We start from the raw sequence: 26,331 nt of genomic DNA, 5'->3' as shown, positions 1-26,331 counted from the left end.
TATCAATAATTTGTTCCTTTTTACTGCTGACCGATATTCCATGATACAGATGTACCGCAGTTTGTTTGATCATTCACCTGTTGAAAGACATTTATGTTGTCTCCAGTGTTATAAATGAAGCTGCTGTGAACATTCATATGTAGGTTTTTGTGTGAACATCACATTTTAATGTAACTAATGTTTAGTTTCATAAGAAACTACTGAACTATTTTCCAGAATTGTTATACCATTTTACATTCCCAACAGCATTGCAAGAGGTCTTCTTGCATTCTTGCTAACATTTGTTATAATTAATTTCTAGTCTAGTCATTCTGGTAGGTGCTTAGGGATATCCCATCTCGATTTTAATTTGCATTTCTCTAATGGGCAGTGATGTTGGACATTGTTTCATGTGCTTATTATTTCCTTCTGTATCTTCTTCAGTGAAATGTCTATTCATTCCTTTTGCCCCATTTCTTGTTGAAATTTTTGTTGTTGTTGTAACTTTTGAATTTTGAGAGTTCTTTATATGTTCTAGATAAAAATCCTTTATTGGATATGTACTTTGCAAATGCTTTTATCTAGTCAGTAGCTTGCCTTTCATCCCCCTTGACTGGATTTTTCCCAGAATAAAAGTTTTTAATTTAACCAGGTCCAGTTTTTTTTCCTTTTTAAGCCCATGACCATTTTGAGTTAACTTTTGAATAACATGTGAGGTTGAGGTTCTTTATTTTTTTTCCGATTGATGTGCAGTTATTCCAGCACCATTTGTTGAAATCTTTTTTGCACTTTTGTCAGAAGTTGGCATATTCATATGGGTCTTTGTCTGGGTTCTTTTTACTGTTCCACTGGCCTATGTGTCTATTTCTCTGCCAACTGCTTTGATTACTATAACTATATAGTAAGCCTTAATACTAAGTAGAATGACTTTTCCTATATTATTCTTCTTTTTCAAAATTATTTTAACTCTTCTCATCCTGTGCCTTTCCATAATAATTTTGGAATAAGCTTATTAATGTCTACAAAAAATTCTGCTGTTACATTAATAGGTGTTACGTTAAACTATAGATCAAATTTGGGAAGAATCGCTGCCTTTGCTGAATTGGGTTTTCTCATCTATGAACATGGTGTATAGCTCCAATTATTTAGGTCTTTGATTTCTTACAATAGCTTTTCGTAATTTTCAGGATACAGATACTGTACATATTTTCTTATATCTAAATATTTAATTTTCTTTGGAGCAATTGTAAAAGGTATTATATTTTTAATTCTGCTATTCACATTTTGTTGACAGTGTATAGAAATGTGATTGAATTTTGTCTGTTGATCTTGACTCCTACAACCTTGCTGAACTCACTTATTAATTCTAGGAGTTTTGCTGTTTATTCTTTGGGATTCTTTTCTGTAGACTATCATGTCATTTGCAAATAGGGACAGTTTTTTGACTTCCTTTCCAATGGGTATCTCTTTTATTTCTTTTTCTAAACTTCTGATCCTAAGTAGGATTTCCAGTGCTCTGTGAGTAAGAATAATGAGAGAGGACATCCTTGTTGTGTTCTTGATTTTAGGTGGAAGGCATTCCACTTATCACCATTATTCCTAGTTTTATAAGATTTTCATTATGATTGCATGCTGAATTTTGTTAAATGCTTTTTCTCTGTCAATTGATATGATCACGAGTTTTCTTCTTTAGCCTATTGATATGGTAGATTACATTGATTGATTTTTGAAAGTTGAATCAGCCTTTCATACCTGTAGTGCCTCACTTGTTATAATTGTTTTTATGTGTTGCAGGATTTGATTTTCTATGATTTTGTTGGTAATTTTTATATCAAAGTGGTCTGTAGTTTTTTTTTTTCTTTGGTACTGTCTTGATCTGTTTTTGGTATTATAGTAATACTACTCTCAAAATGAGTTAGGAAGTGTTCCCTCTTCTATTTTCTGGAATGAACTGTGGAAAAATGTTGCTAATTCTTATTTAAATATTCAGTGAAACCATCTAGGCTTGGAGATTTAATATAACTTTTTAGTTAAAAAATTCAATTTCTTTAATGGCTTTAAGATTATTCAAGTTGTCTATTTCATCTTGGTTGAACTTTAGGAGCTTGTGGTTTTCAACAATTGTTTCTTTTTTTTTTTAAGCTAGTTTTTAAGTTAATGACTTCAGGATCTGCACTTTCATTTCTGACATTAGTGATTTAATTTTTTTACCTTTGTTTTGCTAGATTTAGTTTATTGACTTTTTCTTCAAAGAACTAGCTTTTTATTTTGTTGATTTTTCTCAATTTTTGTTCTCTTTTTCATTGATTTTTTTTTTTTTTTTTTTTTTTTTTAACTCTTACCTCTATTATTTCCTTCCTTCTCATTGCTTTGGACTTATTTTCCTCTTCTTTTTTTTTTATGTCTTATAGTAGGAAGTTAGAGATCATTCTTTTTCAGTGTAAGCATTTAATGCTATACACCTTCTTCTCAGCACTACTTTTACTGTACCCTAGCTATTTTAATTCATTGTTTTCATTTTTATTTCATCTTTGATTTTATTTTCGTTCAATTCTATGCATTTTTTAAAATTTCCCTTGAGACTTCTTTGATCTGTCAGTTTTTTAAGTCATGCCATGTAATTTCCAATCGTATGGAGATTTTTCTCATCTTTCTATCACTGATTTCTAGTTTAGTTCTATTATGAATAGAGAATAACTTGTAAAATGTTTTTGAGCCTTGTTTTATGATGTAGTATATAGTTGATCTTGGTGAATGTTCATGAGTGCTTGAAGAAAACATTTATAATTGTAACTCTCTTGAGTGACTTTGAGAGATCTGCTTCCTGTTAGCTTTAATATATTCTCCCCCTCCTGTTTTTGGTTTGTTTAGTAATCCTATATGTAACTAATCTTTTCATCTGTGCTGCTACTCCCTCTGCTGCACATAAGTCATCTTTATTTTGCTGAAACTCTGACTCCTGTTTCAGTCCATCACCCCCTGGTGGATGCCCTCTTCTTCCTGCTTGTGTTGCAGCACACCAGTTCAGGATACATGCTGCCCGAACGCCCTCCTTATACCTTTCTGGTTCTGACTCTTCATGTTAGATCATCCACTCACTTTATGCTGTCATATCCCACACCAGGCCACTGCTTTGTGGTCATGTCCTCCTTACACTTTTTCTGGCTCTGACTCTGCCTGTTGGTCTGCTCCCTTGTGTGGATGTCCTCTTCACCCACCTCAGACTTTGTCATTCCACATCAGACTGCCCCTTTTTGGGGATAACCCTGCTGTCTGCCTGGGCTCTGATGCTACACATGGGGCTGCCCCCCCGAGTATGTCCTTATCCTCTTTGAGCTCTAATACCCTGTTTCAGGTTAAGCCTTTGTTGGCTAATTTTCACCAGTACCCACTACCAACCCCTACATAGATCCACTCCTCCCCGTTCTTGGGCTCTGAATCTCCATGCTCAGTCACCCCAGTCCTCCTGCAAGGACACCCACCTCACCTTACTTTGGTTCTGCCACATTGCGCTTGGCTGCTTCTCCACATGGATGTCCTTCTTCTCTTACTTAGATTCTAACACTGGGCTGGTATTAGACCACCCCCATGTGTGGATGCCCTTGTCAGCCAAGGGATGCTTGAGCCCCGACACTCCACCCCAGGAAACTCTTCTGTACAGATGTTCTCTTTATCCCACTCAGATTCTGACTCTACTTGTCATTATGGTCTTAGGATTTAATTGTTCAGGAAGGAAAAGGAAAGTGGAAAATAAATGAAAAAAAAAAGGAATGAAAGCTCAACTTTCAGATGAGAAAAAAGTGATCTCTTTGAGTAAAGACATTAAGTATATTTCCTTGTTAATGAATAAGCACATTATATACTTTTTTGCCAATTATGTCATATAAAATAAGACAAACCCTCTGCTTCTTTTGTATTCTGCCTATCTTGCCTGATATGTTGGATTTTTAATCAGTCAACTTTTGGATAAATAGAGAATAATAAGAAAGTATTAATAGAGAATGACTAGGAGGCTGAAGTTTTAAAAGTTGTCTTGATTTACATCTTTTTAGAAAATAATAGCTGTGAGGCATGTTTAATTTATATTAAAGGTCAAACCAAGTGGGAGAAAAATGTCAGAAGATTTAGAAAAACTTATGTATTGCTATGACATATTCAAGTATAGCATACTTAAAGAGTTTCAACTCTTAGGCACATCCAGTAACATTATTTTGGAGGAGAAGTCACTGAGAGTGCTTGGTACCCAACACAGTCTATTGACAAGCACATTTTCAGAAGGATATAATATTCAGCAGCTCTCAACACAACATATAAAACAAATCACATGTGATATAGTTTGGATATTTGTCCCTTCCCAAATCTCATGTTGAAATGCGATTCCCAGTGTTGGAGGTGGGCCCTGGCGGGAGGTGATTGGATCATGGGGGTGGATTTCTTATGAATGGCTTAGCACCATCCTCTCTGTGCTGTTGTGATACTGAATTCACTATCACAAGAACAGCACAGAGAGCACATGAGAAATGAATGGTTTAGCTTTTAAACAACAACGGAATCTCATTGTTTAAAAGTATATGGCACCTCCCCCACCATCTTGCTCTTGCTTTCACCATGTGAAATGCCAGTTTGCCTTCTGCTGTGAGTAGAAGCTTTCTGAGGCCTCCCCAGAAGCAGATGCCAGCACTGTGTTTTCTGTACAGCCTGCAAAACCAGGAGCCAGTGACACTTCTTTTGTTACACGTTACCCAGTCTCAGGTATTTCTTCGTAGCAGTGCAAGAATGGCCTAATACAGCATGCTTTTCAATTACAGAGTGACATGCAGTATAAAGTCAAAGCAAAAACTATAACTTTTTAATGGTGTGAAGTTTGAAGCATTCTTACAAGAGCATGGCCAAGAGTGGCTTTCATGTATCTTAGAGGGTTTAATTGAAGCCCTCTCTGTAAAATCCTCTTTAGTTAGTATCTTTATTGATACAATGTATGAAAGAACAGTAAAGATGCCTATATAAATGTGAATAAAAGTGAAAATAAAAGTGAATAAAATATATAAATTTTAGAATTGCTATAATAGACGGAATAATTGATTCATTCAAACAGGGTGAAAGACATTAGTAACAAGCGCAGGATATTATGTGTCTAAGAATAAAAACAAATTAGAAATTTATATTAAAGAAAGACTTACTGGTTAGGCCCCATAGACTGACATAAAGAAATCTCTGGTTCATAGTTAAATTTAACTTGAATGTGATTCAGCCATTTGTGCTATTTGACAAGAAAACATGAAAATGCCTGGTATGGTTTTCTGTAATCTATGGATATCTCCTTAACAATCTGTATATGCTCAGGAAACTTTTTTGCTTGTTTTAGCCATGCTAATAAAAGAATAGAATACAAATGTGAGTCTGAATTTATGGGCTAATGAAAGACAGAAGCCACAAAGATAAATTAGGGGTATAGTGAATTATTTAGCTTGTAGAAGAGAGTGCTAAGGGATGAGTTGATATATGGGTTTCAAGTAAATGAAGGGATTTCCCTGAGGTGTCCAGCATTGATTTACATTTGCAGAAGGATAAGTGGAATATTGATTGATCTTTCTAGGACGTATTAGGATAGAAAGAATTCTTTTTGTTCAAGATTGCAAAATTAAGTAACCTCAAAGTCTTTTTCAATAAAATTAATGAATTGTTTGCATAGCTGGGGAAAGCACTGTCATTTTTGGAGACTTGAAAAATGAATGGCTTTGTAAAATACTACAGTTTGTGCTGAAAGATGCCTATAATTCTCTATATATTCATTTACATTTTGTTACTGAGACTTTTTAAGATAGGGAGGGATACCATAGACTACTGCACAGATTGTACTGTAGACCTGGTCTTTAAAGGAAAAACGTTTCAAAGTTGTAGAACAATGTAGGCCACAATTGCAATTTTTGATGTATATAAGCTATGCTCTAAGAGGCCTTAAAAAAACTCTCCAGTATTTCATGTTCTAAGCCCATACTGTCAAGTAATGCATTGTTCCCCAGTGAATACTTGGGCACTAACTCATTTGAGGACATGTTTCTTTTTTAGACGCAGATACTTTGATTTTTCCCAGAGGACAGTTTGCTATTTGTACTTGACATTTCTCAGAAGAAAAATAGAAAGTGTAGCACCATTAGTTTCCCATTGTAAAATGAGTAAATCATTATTATTTTATATTTATTCTGGTCTTTATTTTTTTAAACTGATTGTAAATTTTTTGTTGAAATTAAATGTGCATTGATTGCAGTACAGTCTGAAAATTAGGGGTCTTTCTTTTTTTTTTTTTTTTTGTCTTCCCATCAGAAGTCTTTATGGATTTTGTTTGGGGTCAAGGGGGTAGTATACAATGGTCTTTATAATGGATTACATAGAAAATTTTAAGAAAAGGAACCTTGAACCTTGAATTTGTTTTAGGTAGAAAGGCATTCTCTGAATTTTAGTGGAATTTATACTATAGGCGGTATGTCAAAATCCATTTTCAGGTGGTCTGTTCTGAGCTCTGTAATCAAAAGAACATCTTTTGAGTAACTAGTGTACATGTAACATTCTTTCTTCTGGTTCTAACCAGACCCTACCTCCTAAAAGAAGTTAGTTTTCTATAGCATTTTTTTTCTTTTACATAGTATCTGGAAACATGTACAGTGCCATATGAATGTGAATAATTTCCTGTGACCTTGCTAGATCTACTCAGAATTATGCTCGGGTCAAATTTTGGTTATGAAAAGCTGAAGGGCTACCACTACAGGTACATCCGATATGCAAGTATATGCTATAGCTATTCTCAGGCAGTTTTCATGTTGATGTGCATGTTTTTCTCTTTCATAGTTTACTTTTTATATGCCCTTGTAGTGAATTTAGGTTTCTTAGACCTGAAATAAACAGAACGGAAGTATCACTGAGCTAAGGGAAGGGAGAAGAGAAGAGGTAACCAAAAATATATATATGGCACTTATTTAAGTTGCTGCCTCAAAATTGGAACTATGGCTTGAATTTAGGACATTTGAGAATTGAGTATTCTCATGTTAGTACTTGATAATTGAAAGTGTTATTCTTTTTTTTTTTTTTTGAGACCAGAGTCTCACTCTGTCACCATGCTGTAGTGCAATGGCGTGATCTGGGCTCACTGCATCCTCTGCCTCCTGGGTTCAAACGATTCTCCTACCTCAGCCTCCCAAGTATCTGGGATTGTAGGTGTGCACCACCACGTCCAGCTGATTTTTATATTTTTTGGTAGAGACAGAGTTTCACCATGTTGGCCCGGATGGTCTCGATCTCTTGACCTCATGATCTGCCCACCTCAGCCTCCCAAAGTGCTGGGATTACAGGCATGAGCCACTGTGCCTGGCCTGAAAGTGTTTATTCTTACCATATTAATTTTCAGGTTTTGATTGAAAAACAATTATTGATCCTTTGCTCTGTGATCTGATGTTTCAGAGCATTTGTGGAAGAGATAATCAGTTTTTGTCAAGTAATACTGAATTTGTTTTGGTAGTTTTTAGAGTAATTGATTAATTTAAGGTACCTATATACACTCGAGTGACATTTTATGTTAGCTCTTGAAGAGGCCAAAACATTGCATCTTTATTTATTCTGAAATATGACTTTTCTTCTAATTTTAATTTATTTATGGTAATATACATATTAAAATTATTCCATTAAGAAATTGAAATAAAATAGTGACAGATGAAGTAAAATTCCTCTTTGACAATGCATCCCTTCCTATCCTCCCCATAGATATGCTGCATATTATGTTTGGGTGGGATTTATTTATTTTTAACTTTTTATTTGAAGTAATTTAGAACTTATGGAAAGGTTCACCCAGCTTTGCATACATTTTGCATTACAGAAGTACAGTGATCAAAACTAAGAAATTAACATTGGTGCAGTATTTTTAACTAAACTCATATCTCACCAGTGTCATTTGACTAATGTCACTTTTTTGATTCAATAGTCAACTCAAGATCTCAAGTTGTATGTAGTTGTCACATCTCCTTAGTCTTCTTCAATTCAGTCTTTCATAACCTTGACGCTTACGTGTTTTGTAGAATGTTCTTTAATACAGATTTATGTGATGTTCTCTCTAGATTAGATTCAAATGGGTGTTAGAATGCCCAAGGGGCTCCCTACTCTTACCTGCCTACATTTGGCCTCCATAAAGCTGAAATTGTCTTACCCATTTCCACTGTGGCTGCCCTAGGTTTGCTGGGGCTCACACCTGTATTTTCCCGTCAATGTAAGTCTCCTTAGATTTCTGATTGGTTGGTTGCCCTTCAACCTTAGCTCTCAATTGGAAATTGAGAAGGAATATCTGGCCCACGTGAAGGGAAGTTGTGCCTAGAGGAATCTGAAACCTATAGTGCACTGTGGGTAACTTACATCGACTGTATACCTCAAATCAGCCTAATATCTGTTAGAGTAACTCAACTTCTACACTAAAAATCTAGGCTAGGCAAAGGAAAAGTCTGCTCGCTATCAAGTATGGAAATTAATTTACTTCCATCTCTACTTCAGATTATACATTTTTTGGCAAGATAACAACAGAAGTGATGTGCCTTTTCAATAGGTCATATCAGGGGCTACCTGAAATTGACATGCCTTTTTGCTGATGATGTTAAACTTGATTACCTGATTAAGGTGGTGTCTGCAGGTTTCTCCACTGTGAAATTATTTTTTTAAATAATATAGTTCTATTGATTATAATCTAATATTGTTATTTATTTTGTTGTTAAAATTGTTCCAGCTTTGGAAGTAGGAAATGTTAGGAACATAAGAGTGAAAACAATTGAATATGTAAGCAAGTAGGTAGGTAGTATAAATAATTATGTAGGTATGTCTGAGTGACAGTAAAGAACATTGCTGCCAGTATTACAGTTTAAAAAGAAGGTGGAAGAGACTGAAAACCCAGGACATTTCTTGAAACGATCAGAGAGCTAAGGTTGAAGGGCAACCAATCAAGCAGAAATCTAAGGAAACTTATGCTGATAGGGAAAGACAGGTGTGAGTCCCAGCTAAACTGCAGTAGACACAGCTGGAAATGGGTAAGATTTCAGCTTGATTGAGGCCACATGTGGGCAAGTAAGAGTGGAGAGCCCCATGGGCAGCAAATATGGGAGAGCTTGAACTCTCTTGCAGACTTTTTCTCCTTAGGCCCCACTTGGTGAGAGCCCTGCTAAAGCATCTCTCTTGGTCCAGGCCTGGGGGAGGGGAACAGTAGTTGCTGTGGAAAAGAAACAAAATTCCTGACTCCTTCTCCTCTATCTGCCCTATGCGACAAAAAAACATAAGTTCAGGAAGATGAGCAACATAAACTGTTATCCTTAGGATACTCGTAAAAACCACTGGCTGGTGGTGGGGCTGGGTGGAGGGTCCAGGGGGAGGCAAAAAATAACCTGTGGGGAGGGGAGAGTTATATGCTGGTCCGAGAACTATGGAAGAGGAACAGTAGCACTTCTAAGACCCTAGGCATACGAGTCTGATTAGCACAGGCCTGATGAGAATAACAGAAAATACCACCCCAACCCAGACCCCCACCATCAGACTAACAAGTATCTAGTAAAAGTAGTAGATAAATACTGATGAGAAACTCATTAGATGGACCCTCTAAGAGGGAACTCATAAAGCTGAACATGGAACAGACATTGAGAAGGAATACCTGGCCGACCTGAAGGGAAGTTATGCCTGAAGGAATTTGAAACTTGTGGTGCACTGTGGGTAACTATGGCAACAATAAACCTCAAACCAGCCTAACATCTGTTAAAGTAACACAACCCCTACACTGAAAACCAAGCCAAAGTGAAAGTCTCCCCATTACCAAGAATAGAAATTATTTACTTCAGTCTCTACTTCCTACCCAAGGTATCCAGATAGCAATAAAATATGAGACATATGAAAATGTAGAGAAAACATGTACACAAAGAGAGCAACAGACACCGGTGCAGTTATGGCATAAATGTTGGAACAGTCTGATGAGGAATTTAAAATAACTGATTAATATGCTAAAATCTGTATTAGTTATTTATGGCTGCCTAATACATTATCACAAAATTTAGCAACTTAAAACCCTGGTAAGCTTCCTGGAGGCCCTGTTGTTTGATTGAAAGGTTTTGTGAGGCCCAACTTTAATAACGTTAAAGTGCCTTTTGTGTGACTGTATTGAGGCATCAACTTTAATCTTTCTGAGGTCTTAATGAAAGATTCACCCTTGGTTTTATCTCTAGAGCATGTTTTTCCAGGTATTCTCCTGGATTTGGAATTTTCTCAGAAGGCATTTCTTAATTTTAGCATGTTTTTCGCTATGGGCAGGCTGAGTGTGAAGTCCTGGCTCATTTTGGTTTAATATCTTTCCTTCAATTTATCTCTTTCTTCTCCCAGTTTACTATAAGCACCAAAAAGAAACCAGGTGGCATCTTCAGCAGGTACTTGGAAATCTCCTTAAGTAAATCAGTCACCCAGATCATTTGGCATATTTCCTTCTCTACACATTGTTAAACATGATAGTGTTGGTAAACATTGTGCTACCACATGCAATGATTACCCTTACTGCAATTTCCAGAAACATGTTTCCAGGGCCTCTCCTTGTGGTGGCTTACAACATGGCAGCTGGCTTCCATCAGAATGAGTAAGAGTAAACAAGACAGCAGTCCCTATCTTTTTGTAAACTAATCTCAGATGTGACATCTCATCAATTTTGAGAGTCACTAGATCAAGGCTATACTTGAGGATAGGGTATTAAACAAGGACATGATACCAGGAAACAGGGATCATTGGTTTGTATTGCAGAGGTTGCCTACCACAATAACTGATCTTCCTTAATTTGCTTGTTTTAATATATTTTCTGTAGATTCCTTAATTAATTTTTTTTCTGTTTTTTATTATACTTTAAGTTCTGGGATACATATGCAGAACGTGCAGGTTTGTTACATAAATATACATGTGCCATGGTAGTTTACTGCACCCATCAACAGTCATCTACATTAGGTATTTCTCCTAATGCTATCCTTCCCCTTGTCCCTCAATCCCCCTACCGGCCCCAGTGTGTGATGTTCCCCTCCCTGTGCCCATATGTTCTCATGGTTCAGTTCCCACTTACGAGTGAAAACATGCAGTGTTTGGTTTTCTGTTCCTGTGTTAGTTTGCTGAGAATGATGGTTTCCAGCTTCATCCATGTCCTGGTTGCATAGTATTACATTGTATAAATGTGTCACATTTTCTTTATCCAGTCTATCATTGATCAGCATTTGGGTTAGTTCCAAGTCATTGCTATTGTGAATAGCGCTGTAATAAACATATGTGTGTATGTGTCTTTATAGTAGAACAATTTATTATCCTTTGGGCGTATACCCAGTAATGGGATTGCTGGGTCAAATATTATTTCCGGTTCTAGATCCTTGAGGAATCGCCACACTGTCTTCCACAGTAGTTGAACTAATTTACACTCCCACCAGTGGTATAAAAGTGTTCCTATTTCTCCACATCCTCTCCAGCATCTGTTTCCTGACTTTTTAATGATTGTCATTCTAACTGACGTGAGATGGTGTCTCATTGTGGTTTTGATTTGCATTTCTCTAATGACCAGTGATGATGAGCCTTTTATCTTATGTTTGCTGGCCCCATAAATGTCTTCTTTTGAGAAATGTCTGTTCATATCCTTTGCCCACTTTTTGATGGGGTTTTTTTTTCTTGTAAATTTAAGTTCCTTGTAGATTCTGGATATTAGTCCTTTGTCAGATGGATAGATTGCAAAAATTTCTCCCATTCTGTAGGTTGCCTGTTCACTCTGATGATAGTTTCTTTTACGGTGCAGAAGCTCTTTAGTTTAATTAGATCCCATTTGTAAATTTTGGCTTTTGTTTGCCATTGCTTTTGGTGTTTTAGTCATGAAGCTTTTGCCCATGCCTATGTCCTGAATGGTTTTCCTAGGGTTTCTTCTAGGGTTTTTATGGTTTTAGATCTTACGTTTAAGTCTTTAATCCATCTTGAGTTAATTTTTGTATAAGGTATAAGGAAGGGGTCCAGTTTCAGTTTTCTGCATATGACTCATATGACTAGTCAGTTTTCGCAACACTGTTTATTTAATAGGGAATCCTTTCCCCATTGCTTGTTTGAGTGTATGTTGATGTATGTTCTTCTCTAAACTGGTTATTCTAGTTAGCAGTTCCTGTAACCTTTTATCAAGGTTCTTAGCTTCCTTGCATTGGGTTAGAACATGCTCCTTTAGCTCGGAGGAGTTTGTTATTACCCACCTTCTGAAGCCTACTTCTGTCAATTCGTCAAACTCATTCTTTGTCCAGTTTTGTTCCCTTGCTGGTGAGGAGTTGTGATCCTTTGGAAGAAAAGAGGCATTCTGGTTTTTGGAATTTTCAGTCTTTGTGTGCTGGTTTTTCCCCACCTTCGTGGATTTATCTACCTTTAGTCTTTGATGTTAGTAACCTTTGAATGGGTTTTTTTCATGGATGTCCTTTTCGTTGAGGTTGATGCTATTGCTTTCTGTTTGTTAGTTTTCCTCCTAACAGTCAGGCCCCTCTTCTGCAGGTCTGCTGGAGTTTGCTTGAGGTCCACTCTAGACCCTATTTGTCTGAGTATCACCAGTGGGGGCTGCAGAACAGCAAAGAGTGCTACCTGCTCCTTCCTCTGGAAGCTTCCTCCCAGAGGGGCAGCCACCAGATGCCAGCTGCAGCTCTCCTGTATGAGGTGTCTATCAATGCCTGCTGGGAGGTATCTCTTGGTCAGGAGGCATGGGGGTCAGAGACCCACTTGAAGAGGCAGTCTGTCTCTTAGCAGAGCTTGAGCACTGTGCTGGGAAATCCGTTCCTCTTTTTAGAGCCAGCAGGCAGGAATGTTTAAGTCTGCCGAAGCTGTGCCCACAGCCACTCCTTCCCCCAGGTGCTCTGACACAGGGAGATGGGAGTGTTATCTGTAAGTCCTTGGCCTGGGGCTGCTGCCTTTCTTTCAGAGATGCCCTGCCCAGGGAGGAAGAATCTAGAGAGGCAGTCTGGCTACAGCGGCTTTGCTGTGTTGTGGTGGGTTCTGCACCCAGTTCGAACTTCCCAGTGGCTTTGTTTACATTCTGAGGAGAAAATTGCCTACTCAAGCCTCAGTAATGGTGGGTGCCCCTTCCCCCACCAAGCTGGAGAGTCCCAGGTTGACTTCAGAGTGCTGTGCTGGCAGCGAGAATTTCAAGCCGGTGGATCTTAGCTTGTTGGGCTCTGTGTGTGTGTGGGATCTACTGAGCAAGGCCACTCAACTCCCAGGCTTCAGCCCCCTTTCCAGGGTAGTGAATTGTTCTGTCTTGCTGGTGTTCCAGGTACCACTGGCGTATGAAAAAACTCCTGTAGCTAGCTTGGTGTCTGCTCAGATCGCCGCCCAGTTTTGTGCTTGAAACCCAAGGCCCTGGTGGTGTAGGCACCCGAGGGAATCTCCTGGTCTGTGGGTTGGATAAGCGTAGTGTCTGCGCCAGATAGCACCATCCCTCACGGCACAGTCCCTCAGGGCTTCCCTTTGCTAGTGGAGGGAGTTCCCCAACCCCTTGTGCTTCTGGGTGAGGTAATGCACCATCCTGCGTCTGCTCGCCGTGCGTGGGGTGCACCTACTGTCTAACCAGTCCAATGAGATGAACCAGGTACCTCAGTTCGAAATGCAGAAATCCCCCACCTTCTGTGTTGGTCTCACTGGAGCTGCAGACCAGAGCTGTTTCTGTTTGGCCATCTTGCTGGAGATTTCTTAATATTTTCTATATACAATCATGTCATCAGCACATAAAAAGTTTACTTTTTCTTGGTCTATAGACATTTTATTTTCTTGTGTTATTGTGCTGGCTATGACATCCAGTCAATAATGAACAGAGAGAGATAGTAATAGCTGACATTTTTGCCTTATTCCTCAAGTGCAAAGGTAGGGAGGGACAAATTTTTGTTTTACCCTCAGACATATGTTAACTGTAGGATTTTTTATTTTTAAAGATTCTTTTTATTAGATTGAGGTAGTTTCTTCTGTTTCTAGGTTGTTGAGTTTTTATTGTAAATAGATTGAATTTTGACAAATGCCTTTTCTACTGTTATGGATGAGCATGTGAGGTTTTTCCTTTATTCTGTTAACATAGCGAAATACATAAATTAATTTTCAACTGTGAAACAAATCTTGCCTTCCTGGAGTAAACCCACGTTAGACATATTATCTTTTTTTATATATCTGGATTCATCTTGTGAATTGTTTTTTAGAATTTTTTTCAGCTATACTTATCAGATAGATTGGATTATAATTTTTGTTTTTCATAGTACCCTAGTCAAATTTTGGTATCAAGGTATGGCTGCATTATAAAATGAGTATGTATGAACTAAAAGTGATAACCAGTAAGTATTAGAAAGTTAACTTTTTTTTCTTGGTTACCAACTTAAGCATGTAAATAATCAAATATCTGATCAGCTTTAAGTACTATTATCATACTACCTCTTATCCTTTGTTTCTTGAAAAATGAGTTTTATTCTTAGAGGTTTTTTTTTTTTTTTTTCGAGATGGAGTCTTGCTCTGTCACCCAGGCTGGAGTGCAGTGGTGCGATGTCAGCTCACTGCAAGCTCCGCCTCCTGGTTTCATGCTATTCTCCTGCCTCAGCCTCCCGAGTAGCTGGGACTACAGGTGCCCACCACCATGCCCAGCTATTTTTTAGCAGAGACAGGGTTTCACCGTGTTAGCCAGGATGATCTCAATCTCATGACCTCGTGATCCGCCCACCTCAGCCTCCCAGAGTGCTGGGATTACAGGCGTGAGCCACCGCACCTGACCCTATTCTTAGAGTTTTTAAAACAGTATGTACTTTGATCAGTTTTCTTTATATCTAATCTTTTTCCTGTATTTGCATTTATTTTTGTTATTTCCATTTTTAATATCAAATCTACCATATTCATTGTATAGAAATTTATGTATTTCACTTTTCATCTAAAAATTCTTATTTCACTTAGAGTTTTTAACTACTTAAACTTTACTTAAAAGAAAAGAAGAAGGTCATTCCTTAGTGGGAATAAAATGTATAATTCCATTTATTAAACAGCATATTCACAGTTGTGTACCCATCACCACAATCAGTTTTAGTACGTTTTCATCACACCAAAATGAAACCCTATATGCATTAGCACTCACTGCGCACTTCCCACCAATCCTTCCTAGCCCCAGACTACCACCGCTCTGATTTCTTTCTCGGTGAATTTGTCCATTCTAGATATCTTAAGTAAATGAAATCATACATGTGATCTTTTAAAACTAGTTTTTAAAACAGCGTAGTGATTTCAAGGTTTATTCACATGGTAGGTAGCGTATATTACTACCTAATTTCTCTTTGTTGCTGAATAACATTCCATTGTATAGACAATGACACACTTTGTTTATCTGTTCATCCATTGATAGATGTCAGGTTGTTGTACTTTTATTGTGGATAATACTGCTATGAACATATATGTACAAGTTTTTATGTGGACATATGTTTTCATTTCTCTTGAGTATCTACCTAGGAGTAGAACTGCTGGGTTGTATGGTAACTCTGTGTTTAACTTTTTGAAGAACTGCCAGACTTAAAGTGATTGTGCCATTTTACATCCCTACTAGCACTGTAAAAGGGTTTTCGTTTTTCTGCAGCTTTGTCAACATTTGTTATTATCTGTCTTTTTTTTAATTATAGTTATCCTAGTAGGTACGAAGTGGTATCTAATTGTTGGTTTGATTTGGATTTACCTAATGGCTAATGATGTTGAACATATTTTTATGTGCTTGTTGGCCATTTGTGTTTCTACTTTGAAGAAGTGTCTGTTTATATCCTTTTCAATGGGATTTTTTTATTGTTGAGTTTTTCAGGCTTAATCTATTTCATACACCAGTCCCTTCAAGATATATGCCTTTGTTTTCTTCTATAGTATATAGTTTTAGCTCTTACATTTTGGTCTTTGATTAATTTTGAGTTAATTTTTGTATATAGTGTGATGTAGGGGTCCAAATTTATTCCTTTGCATGTAGACATCAAGTTACCTCAGCATTTTTTTTTGAAAGGTTATTATTTTTTCTTCAATTTTCTTGGTACCTTCATTGAAAATCAGTTTACTAGAAATATGAAGGTTTATTTTGGGTCTCTCAGTTCTGTTCCACTGATCCATGTGTTAAGTCTTCATGCCAGTACCACACCGTTTTGATTACTGTAGTTTGCAGTAAGTTTTGAAATTGAGAATTGCAAATCTTTTGTGTTTTCCCTTCCTCAAGAGTGTTTTGGATATTATGTGTCCCTTTCATTTCCGTATGAATTTTGGGATCACTTTCTGCAGAGAAGCCACTTAATGTGTACATCAACTTTGAGACTGCTGTTTTAACAATATTGTCTTCCAATAATGAATGTGGTTTTTATTTAATTAGGTCTTAATTTGTTTCAAGTGTTTAGTTACTCTCAGGTATGATTTTTGTTCCTTTGAACTTTATTCTTGATGAAATTGTAAATGGAATTGTTTCCTTAATTTCATTTTGGGGTTATTCTCTGCTAGAATATGAATATATGTTTTTCTGGGATCCTGTAACATTGCCAAACTCCCTCGTTAATTCTAATAGTTTTTTTAGTGAGTTTCCTCAATTTTTCTATGCACAATCACATCATATGAAATAGTGATGGTTTTATGTCTTCCTTTGGAACCTGGATGTCTTTCCTTTTTCCCCCAAAGTAATTGTTAAGAATTGTTCATTATTTTCTTTAATATTTTTACTATCACTGTAGCACTGTGTTGAATTGAAACAATGATGGCAGGTATCCTTATTTTGTTCCTGAACATGGAGGAAAGCATTCAGTCTTTCACTATTAAGATAACGTTAGGTGTGGGTTATTTCATAGATGGCTTTTATCAGGTTGAGGAGGTTCCCTTCTCTTCTCTTTATTGAGTTTTTTAAAATTATAAATTGATCCTGGATTTTTTTCAAATGCTTTTCTGCATCTATTTAAATGATCATGTGATTTTTGTCTTTTATTCTATTGATATTGTATATTACATTAATTGGCTTTTGGATATTGAAACTACTTTACATTCTTGGGGATAAATCCTAATTTGTAATCATGTAGAATTATTTTTATCTACCTAGATTCTGTTTGCTAGTATTTTGTTAAGGAATTTTGTGTCTGTATTCATAAGAGATATTGGTTTGTAGTTGATGGAGCCCTTTTACACATGTATTGCTGTATCTTTGATGCCTGAAAGCACTTATGTTACTTTAGGCAGTACATTTTAAATAACAGCCAAACATTAAAATTTGTGAAGAGGGAGTTAAATTGATTTCATTGAAATATTTCTTTGTAATGAGAGACCCCTTCTTTATCAATGCAATTATTTTTGCTTGAAAATAATTTAATTTTTTTCTATTTGTTAGGCATACTCTGAAATCTGTTCCTTCCTTTTCCAAATCTTACCCACTAAGTTGATCATCATAATTTACAAAATACACGCAACATACCTAGCTCCCAAATGGTAGATATTTAAATAGGGAAGAAACTTATCTGTTTGACTATTAGGTGAGCTAAAATTCTCTTTGAGATAGGTTTGCTGACTCGATGTTGTCTTTCACATTCGTTTAAAAGTACCAATTTCTGGAGTATTTGGAAGAATATCAAGAGTGTGCAAAGTCATAAAATAAATCCCTTTCTAAAACATTAGTTTTATTAAAAAATTTAGAACAGGTGAGTATGGGGAAACTTTTTATATTAAAATAGAATAGTTTTATGGCGAGGAATACAAAATATGCATGAATGTTTAAGGTAAAGCATAAGACTTCAAATAAATTCAGTACTTTGGCCTGATTTTCAGCCCAACCACCCAGTTCTCCTACCTGTTAGATAAGAGTACATTTTGTGGAAGTTTTTGAGAACTACTCTGAGGTATTACCAACAATGATGATTTCTTTATGACCAGGTTATTGCCCTTCTTGTAGATAATTAACAAATCAGCACTACATCTCCTTCTGTCTGGAAGGAGATGTATTTTATCCTATTAGTCAATTAGTCACTTTTATATATTTAGATTTTCATTGTGTTAAGTAGCTTTTTGCTGTACAGTAGTCCTCCCTTATTTGCAGGAGATATGTTCCAAGACCCCCTGAAACTCTGTATATATTATGCTTTTTCCTATATGCACATACTGATGATAAAATTTAATTTCTAAATTAGGCATAGTAAGAGATTAACATCAGTAACTACTAATAAATAGAATGAATGTAACAATATACTGTAATGAAAGTAAAATAAGGGTTACTTGAACACTAGCACTGTGATATATTTCAGCAGTCAGTCTGATAACCCATATGGCTACTCACAGGCAGGAATCGTACACAGTGTGGATATGCTGAACAAAGGGATGATTCATGTTCCAGGTGGGACATAAGCGGGCTGGCTGAAGATTTCATCATACTACTAAGAAGGGTGTACAGTTTAAAACTTAAGAATTATTTATTTCTGCTATTTGCCATTTAATGTTTTTGGACCACTGTTGACATTAGGTAACAGAAACCACAGAAAGTGAAACTATGGAGAAGTGAGGACTAACTATTGTACTTTAAAATGTGATACAGAATTAGGTCTTTTTATTTTACTTTGTGGTCTGAGAATACTTAGATGAAAAATATGACCATGGTACCAAATATTTTCTTGTTACATATACTTCATTGGAAATACTGTTGAACATAAGAAGACAGATTTCATAATGGATATTAAATCTTGAGGTTGCTTTATTGGCAGGTCTTCTACATTTAAAATCTATATTAATATACTAGCTCATATTAAGTATGCTAATGGACCACAAAGAAGCCATGCATATCTTTAGATAGGCCTATCGAAAAAATGTTGCTCTTTTTTCTTAATACAGCTTGTTAATTTTATAGCCTTCTAGGGCTTAATAATTGCTATAGGATAGTCAAATCATAGCAGCATAACAGAAAAGATTAAAAAGAAAAAGCCCTGCTTAATAACATAGCAACAAATATTTCAAATATACCCCAGAAACTAAATTTAGAAAAGAATGAACAGATACATTTTGGGAAGAGCTCATCACAGACTCTGACATTAGGGAATTTCTGACCTGGCTGGACTCTAGAGATAATCTGTGCACTTAGATTAATGTTAAGATAAACCTGCGATCTGCTTTTCTGTTACTGTTTTCTATGACCATGGAGCATTGTTTGTTGAAGAAACAAATCTTTGGGACATTCTTCATATCTCTAATGACTTTTATGAATGGGATTGAAACTACAGAAAGCCATTTTTTAGATCCCTTTTGGAAACTCTATACTGAACAAAATTATTGTGATTACTTTTTCCTTTAGTAGGTGTTCACTAAATATCTTTTAATAAATAAATGAAAATAAATGTTTCAATATCTACTTATAGATTTTCCTCTTTCATCGTGTCTTCAAGATTTTACCAGTCTAAACTGAGAGGGATTTTGTTACATATTTTCTTACCTTGACAGTGTTTATTCTTTGCTCACAATACGGATTGGGTATCCCTAATACAAAAATTCGAAATCTGAAATGCTTCAAAATCTGAAATTTTTTTAGCACTGGCATGATGCTAAAAGTGGAAAATTTCACACCACACCTTATGTGACAGGTCATAGTCAAAACACAGGCATACAGCACACAGTTTATTTAGTGTACCTCCACAAGGGAAAAAAGACCCTCCCAAAACCCCTGTAGCTGTGATAGAGCGTTTTTGAGCCTGCCCAGATTCTCTTGCGCCAGCAATCCTACAGAGGCATCTGAGCAGGCTGGGCATGCCAACAGCAGGCCCCTCACAGTGTCCCACGTGGGAACAAGACCTCCTTGCATTACTCACTGTTTGTTTGCTTATTCTATGCTCTGTGATTTAAAGATACTGTTTAAAATGTAAAAAAAAAAAAAAAAAAAAAAAAAAAAAAAGGCCTGCATCATACCCATCAGGTAATGTCCATATTCCCAAATTGGAAACTATTTCAAATCTGAAACACTTCTGGTCCCAAGTATTTTAGATAAGGGCCACTCAACCTGTATACAGCATCACTCATTTCTTTGTTTTATGCATCGTCCTACAGATTCATCACTTTGTTTTGCGTTTCTGTAGTCTCATGCCAAATTTCATGTCTTTATACTTTTTAATATTTCTCTAATCTACTTACTACTCTGTCATGCTATCGGCATAGCTTTTACCTAAACCATAGTATTATATGTCTTGTTCCATGACCAAATGTTTGGTAACATTTTCCTTCTTTACAAATGGTTTCCATATTTATAAAGGATACACACACACACACACACACACACATACACACACAGAGTCAAATATTTATAATATAGTGAAAGAAGTTCTGGAACTTCAGTGGGAAAAGATTTTTAAAATTGTCTAGTCTAGCCTTTTTTCTTTCTTAGTGAGATTAATAATGTCCAGAGAGATAAGCAGACTTTGTCAAAGTTACTTTGAAAGATGTTATTGCAAGTGGGCTTCAGAGTAATAACAGGAAAAGGGAAGGCACTGTAAAGAGATGGGAACAAAGGAAGCAGGATAACCTGCTAACAAAGTATAAAGTCTCTTCGTGTGTATATATTTGTTTAGTTGTCTGAATTCTTTGTAAATATATCAGTCTTTGAGATTACCCTCTTTGAAAGAAGGGCCTGGGCCCCTGAATTCATGGGCCTAGTGGTATGCTAAACATAAATAATATATAGGCCAGGGAAAATGACTTGAATGCTATGATAAGTAAGAAGAAATAAACCTGTTTATTGAGCAGTACTATGTGCCATGTGCTTTCACACAAATTATTTCAAAGACAAGATACAATCAACTCTTGAACATTCATGATTCTAGTTTTCAGTTATCCGGTTGATTGCAGTATCTCTACCAGAGGGCAGGCAAGAAGGAAAACCTATGGGATTCATGTTATACAGAAGTTGCTCTAGTAGAGTAGGGTTCTGGGGAGAAGTAAATTTAGTAGCTCAAAGAAAAGGTTTACATTCCCTGTGGGCTTCACTTACACCTATTCCTGTTATCTTATAGGATATGTGCATTCTATGAGCTTTGGAGAAATAAGTACCAGTAACAGAAATTTGGGGTTAATGTCTCTGCACACAGAGTAGAATGAAAATTAGGGTTGTCCCAATACATACGTCAGTGAATTGCAAATAAAGCGTTGGTGTTGTTCATGTTTGTTTGTTCTTAGATTTTTGTTTTTTCTGTCTGTGCTCTTGTCAGAAATCATCCCTTTCTGGTTTGATTAAGTTGGAATCGTTTTCAGAGTTAAACATTTTCTTAGTTAATGTTTTTAACTTTATAATTTTTTTTGGACTAAGAATGACATGTACTGCAAACCTTCCTTTATGTTACTGTCATCTTTTTATTTAATCATACTATTTATATGCTACTAAAGAATGCAGAGTATTGGTACCAGGAAAAAGTAAAATTGCCCGTGTATATTTAGTAAAATATTTAAAGTACATATTTTGTTTATTTTATTAATAGGGTTTAAACAAACGTATACAAAATGTAAATCAAATTCCATTGATTGTACCTGTTTTGGTAACAAAAAAAATGAAACCCATGTTTTAAAAATTGGAATATATTTCTGTCCTGGATTATAATTTGACACCTGTGTCCTTTGTAGGACTTTCCATATTTAAGATGTCTCTGATGATTGAAAACATTTTTAATGTAAAAGTTACATGCGTCTTTTATTACAAAGGTGAAAAAGATTGCCTTATGAGAGATTAAGTTTTTAAAAAAGCAACAACAAAAACAGAACAGAGTGTTCCTGAAGAATTCTTCATACCTTTGGAAGAAGTCTCGTTTTTGTAAACTGCAGCTATAGGCACATATTTAATTTTATTCTGATAGATGTTAAAATTTTTTTCTATTATTTCTTTCAGAGTAAGTGAGGAAAAGGAAGTGACGGAGGAAAGACTGAAAGCTGAGCAGGAGTCATTTGAGAAGAAGATCAGGCAGTTGGAAGAACAGAATGAACTGATCATCAAAGAAAGGGAAGATATCCTTTTGAAAGTCTTCTTTTTTAACGTGCAGGAAGTTTGACTATTTTGTGAAGACAATGTAAACTCCAGAGAAATAGTTGTTCTAATTTGTAACAGGGAGTAAATCTGCATGTGCTGCTGTTTCTAGGCAATCAGAATGACACTTAACAGTATGTGCTCTAGCTTCCTTTGTGCCTGATAATGCCCTCCAGCTGTTTTGCTGCTGCTGTTATGCTGCTAAGCACATACTTGTCAACTAAAAAGGACAATAAGAAATTTGGTCATTTAAATATAATGTTGGAACTTTATTAAATTCTGTTCCTCTGCTGTAATTGAGCTGGAACCTCTTTGTGTTTAGTATTCTTTCTAGTTAAAGCTTTGACAGTCCTAGGAATTCTCTGAAATCATAAAAATTAAAAAAAAATTCTTTTTACTGTAAAGATGTTGTAGTTGATAAGTGTCTACATGGCAACATAAAGCTGCCAAATCCTTCTTATGGAGCAGAAAACTATTGGGTTTAGACCTAGAGGGGTGTGTGTGTGTGTGTGTGTGCGCGTGTGTATAGCATTATTTGTAAGAAAATAAAGTAAAAACATATTTTAGGGATGTGTTAAAATAAGCTATTTCTGAAATTTCTTTTGAATAGGTAGAATTACTTATCTTTTGGGTATTGTATGCAGCAATACTCATGTAGAAGAGAAGTCCCTAAAGTTAGAGTGATGGAGCTGTCAGCTAAACTAGTGTGTGAATGCATGAAACAACCATTGTTTTTATTGGCAGTATCATCATTAACTTGATTGTTAATAATCGTTTCAAAGATTCTGCAAATGTCAAAAATGGTCATGTACTGACAGTAACTATGCCTTTGTGAATACCAGAGAAATGGAAGCATAAAGATAAATTATAATAATTAGCTTGAAAAACACAAGACTGTAGCTACAAAAACAGAGTTCTGAACTTTTATTTTCCAATCAGTGGAAGTTCATGATAGAAAAATAATATAATCAGAATTCTCAGAATTGATTTGCTGAGTATAACATTAAGAAGGCTTGTTGGCCCCACAATTCTAGATCAGTGCTTTTTCAGTTATTATTTTTTTCTACATCTCTAGCATCTGGATAATCATCTCCCACCTTCTCTCTTTTTTTTTTGCCCACTTTGACTTCATTGCCATTGGTTATTGACCCTCAAGGTAAATTGTCTTTTGTGTTTTTCTTCCTGCTACTTTTTTCTCCAGATTTTAAGGAATGCTGTTTAGTCAGAATTCATAACAAAGTGCTCAGCCAGTTTTATTTACTCTTCTACTTCTCATGAGGAGTAGTACGCCAGGTCCTAGCATTTTCTAGAAATGGTAGGTTAGGAATGCTTTCATTTGCAAAAAAATATTCAATTTACAAACTCCTTTATTTCTCACATAACAAGAACTCTGGAGATCATGGAAGATTCAGTGGTTTAACATTTTCAGTGCTGGCATCTTTACAATTCTCTCAGGTTTTTTTAATGGTTGCTCAGATTCTAGGCATTACATTTCCACTAAGGCAGGCAGAAAAGGGGAAGAGGTCCTGGTAATTATGACTCCCTCTCCCTCCTTTAAAAAACATAAAAACTTTATGAGAGCACTCTCTACTCCCCACCCAGTAGTCTTTTATATGATATTTATAAAGGTCCTGCATTTTATGATGTGGCCATGGTAGGCTGCAAAGGAGGCTAAGAAAGTGAGCATTTAACTTGTCCAACTTACGCAGTAGAAGGCAGCACTGGAAAAGACTGGAAATGAAGTCAGCCCCCAACTCTGGTAGCAGAGGTAAGGGAAATACAATTCACTCTTTGTATGGAGAGGAGGTGGTGATACTTTAACCTTCCTGGTACAAAAAATCTGTAGCATACAGTGGAATTGGGATGAGTTGGGGAAAGGTGAGAGAGGTTGGTAGTAGACAGTTTAGAAAACCTGGCCACAGTTAGAGTGGGCCCTTGTTTGGTAAAATACTTAAGAAAATTTTGTGGTTATCTGGAAAAGTAGAATCTAACTCAAGTAGACTGTTATATTTAGCACTTTCTGGGTCAGGATTAATCCTATTCAGTGCTAAACCAGTCTATACTTTGCATGGCTGTGAATGGTTTCTTTTGTCAGGCTAAATGTTATGATACCTGGGTGATTGTAGTGACACTATTTTTCATGTTTTCCTATTTTTCATGTTTTCCTCATGATTTAACTCAGGGGTGAACACACTACTACCGTGGGCCACATCCGGTAGGGTGCCAGCTAATTCCAGCCATACCCATTGCTTTATGTATTGTCCGTGGCTGCTATTGTGCAACAACAGCAGAGTAATTGCAGCAAACACCCTATGCCTTTCCTAACCTAAAATATTTATTATTTGACTCTACAGTAAAGGTTTGCTGGTTCATTATTTATCTTACAAGCTAAGAAAGGAAAGGAAAAGATATGTGAGTAAACTCAAAGACTTTTAGTCATGTGACATAGTCAGATTTATTTTACATATAGTAAAATAGGCATTTCTTTATTATTGTGAATAAGAATTGGAGTAAATGTTATACCATTGTCAAAAATTAAAATGTTTTAGTTGGCCTAACTGGTTTAAGTTTTTTTTTTAAGCACTAAAATATAGGTAGTATTTATAAAACTTTATTATCAAAGAAGGAAGAAAGGAAGACATGATTTTTTTAAAATGATATTTATGGTTTTTATTCTGAGTAGATCGCTCAGGTACAAATCTCCTTTACCAGAATAAACCTGTCAAAGGTTAATATAGATGATTTTACAGTACATAAACCTCTATAAAACTTAGAAACATAAAACAAGGTTATAATTAAGGTTATAATTTAAAATAATATAATTCTAACTACGGATACATTTACCTATCATGTATGAATGATTCAGACTCTTAACGTATACATGAAATCAGATAATTTCAGATCATTTTAAAGTCTGTTTCCGTGTGAGAAACTATATCCATTAATTCTGATTTTTGGCATTTTAAAGATGTGTTATACCAACATTTATGGGATTTTTATTTTAAAAGTTTGAGTAACTTGATTTATTGATCAACTGTACAAACACAGACCAGTGCCTTAGTAAAAAGGAAAAGATATTTTACGTGTGTGCATCAGGATCAGCCTGTTGAAGGGTTTGTTCTTGTAGAAAATTGTGCATTTATTATTAAAACATAAAAAGTCTTAGTAACGTTCAGTCTTTAAGCAAAGGAAGTTTATTTCTGGATAACTTAACCATATAAATGAACATGCCATTTACAAATCCGAGCAGTCTGATGAACTTAGTAGGTTTTTGCCTGGCTGGATGAGTATGAAAAGAAAGATATCTGAAACTTAAAGAGAAATATGTACAATCACAATAATTCTGAAACATGTTAGCATGTAATAGTGTAAGACACAGAGGATGTAGCCATTATAAAATTTGATTAATATTTAAGCTAATTGTATTTCTAGAACATATGACTCAGATCAATGGTGAGCAGTGGTATTAAAAGCTTATATTAGAAAAGTATTAAAGTCTAATGTTTGCTGACTTCACTGTTTTAACTGGCATAGCAAAGGAAAGTGACAGCAAAGAAAGCACAGTGGGATTTAGAGTCATAATCCCATTTTAGCACTGACTAGCTATCTGATCCCTTGGGAAAGTTACTCAACTTCTCTGAGTCTTTCATCTATAATATGTAGATAACTAACATGCCTTTTTTGCAGGCCTATTGGAATTTGGTAGATTCTTTACCTTATATGTGTAAAGGACCTAGTCTAAGTAGCCACAGAGTAAAAAATAGCAATTCTCATTTTTACTATTATTAATACGGAGCAGGGATGAGATGACTAGCCCAGGTTTCTCATTTCTGTGCCTTTCTTCATTGGGATTTTGTTGATTTTCATGAGATTATGCAAGGGTTGGGCTGCTTAGTAGCCCAGTAGAAGAATGCTTTGCCTTCTGCTTTATCTGCTTTATCTTCTGATCTCTCTGGAAGGAAAAACCTCTCTGTACCACTAGCACCTGTTGAGTGCTCACTGGGAGGAAACCAAGTTTTAGTTTCCTCTCCCAGAAATCAAACTGAGTTGTGTTTGTTTTTTTTTTTTTTTTCTTCCCCTGCCCCACATTTTGGTTTGTTTCTGTTACCTCTCTGACTAGGACTTAGTAAACTGAAGGGCTTTAGAGGTGCTTGTAGCTCACATCCTTGAGCCCATTTCATGGGTCGTCATTTTAGAAACTGCTCTTCAAAGAAAGAATTTTAAAGGAACTAGCTCTTTCTCTTTCTTTCTTTCTTTCTTTCTTTCTTTCTTTCTTTCTTTCTTTCTTTCTTTCT

At 35.9% G+C, this 26,331-nt stretch overlaps 1 protein-coding gene across 5 annotated transcripts in view; it reads left to right on the top strand.

Annotated features, from left to right (window-relative positions):
- The window catches only part of KIAA1328 (KIAA1328 ortholog), a 415,804-nt gene that overhangs the window by 34,419 nt on the left and 355,054 nt on the right, over window positions 1-26,331 (top strand). For all 5 annotated transcript variants that reach the window (XM_026455159.1, XM_026455160.1, XM_026455161.2 and 2 more), the window contains exon 5: window positions 21,902-22,017. In XM_026455159.1, the coding sequence (XP_026310944.1) occupies window positions 21,902-22,017 (116 nt within the window). The remainder of the gene's footprint in view (window positions 1-21,901; window positions 22,018-26,331) is intronic.

Source organism: Piliocolobus tephrosceles, chromosome 18 (genome assembly GCF_002776525.5).
Source record: "Piliocolobus tephrosceles isolate RC106 chromosome 18, ASM277652v3, whole genome shotgun sequence".
In the NCBI taxonomy this organism is placed as follows: Eukaryota; Metazoa; Chordata; class Mammalia; order Primates; family Cercopithecidae; genus Piliocolobus; species Piliocolobus tephrosceles.
Note: the sequence above shows the minus strand (reverse complement) of the source record. Positions and strands in the feature narration are given on the sequence as shown.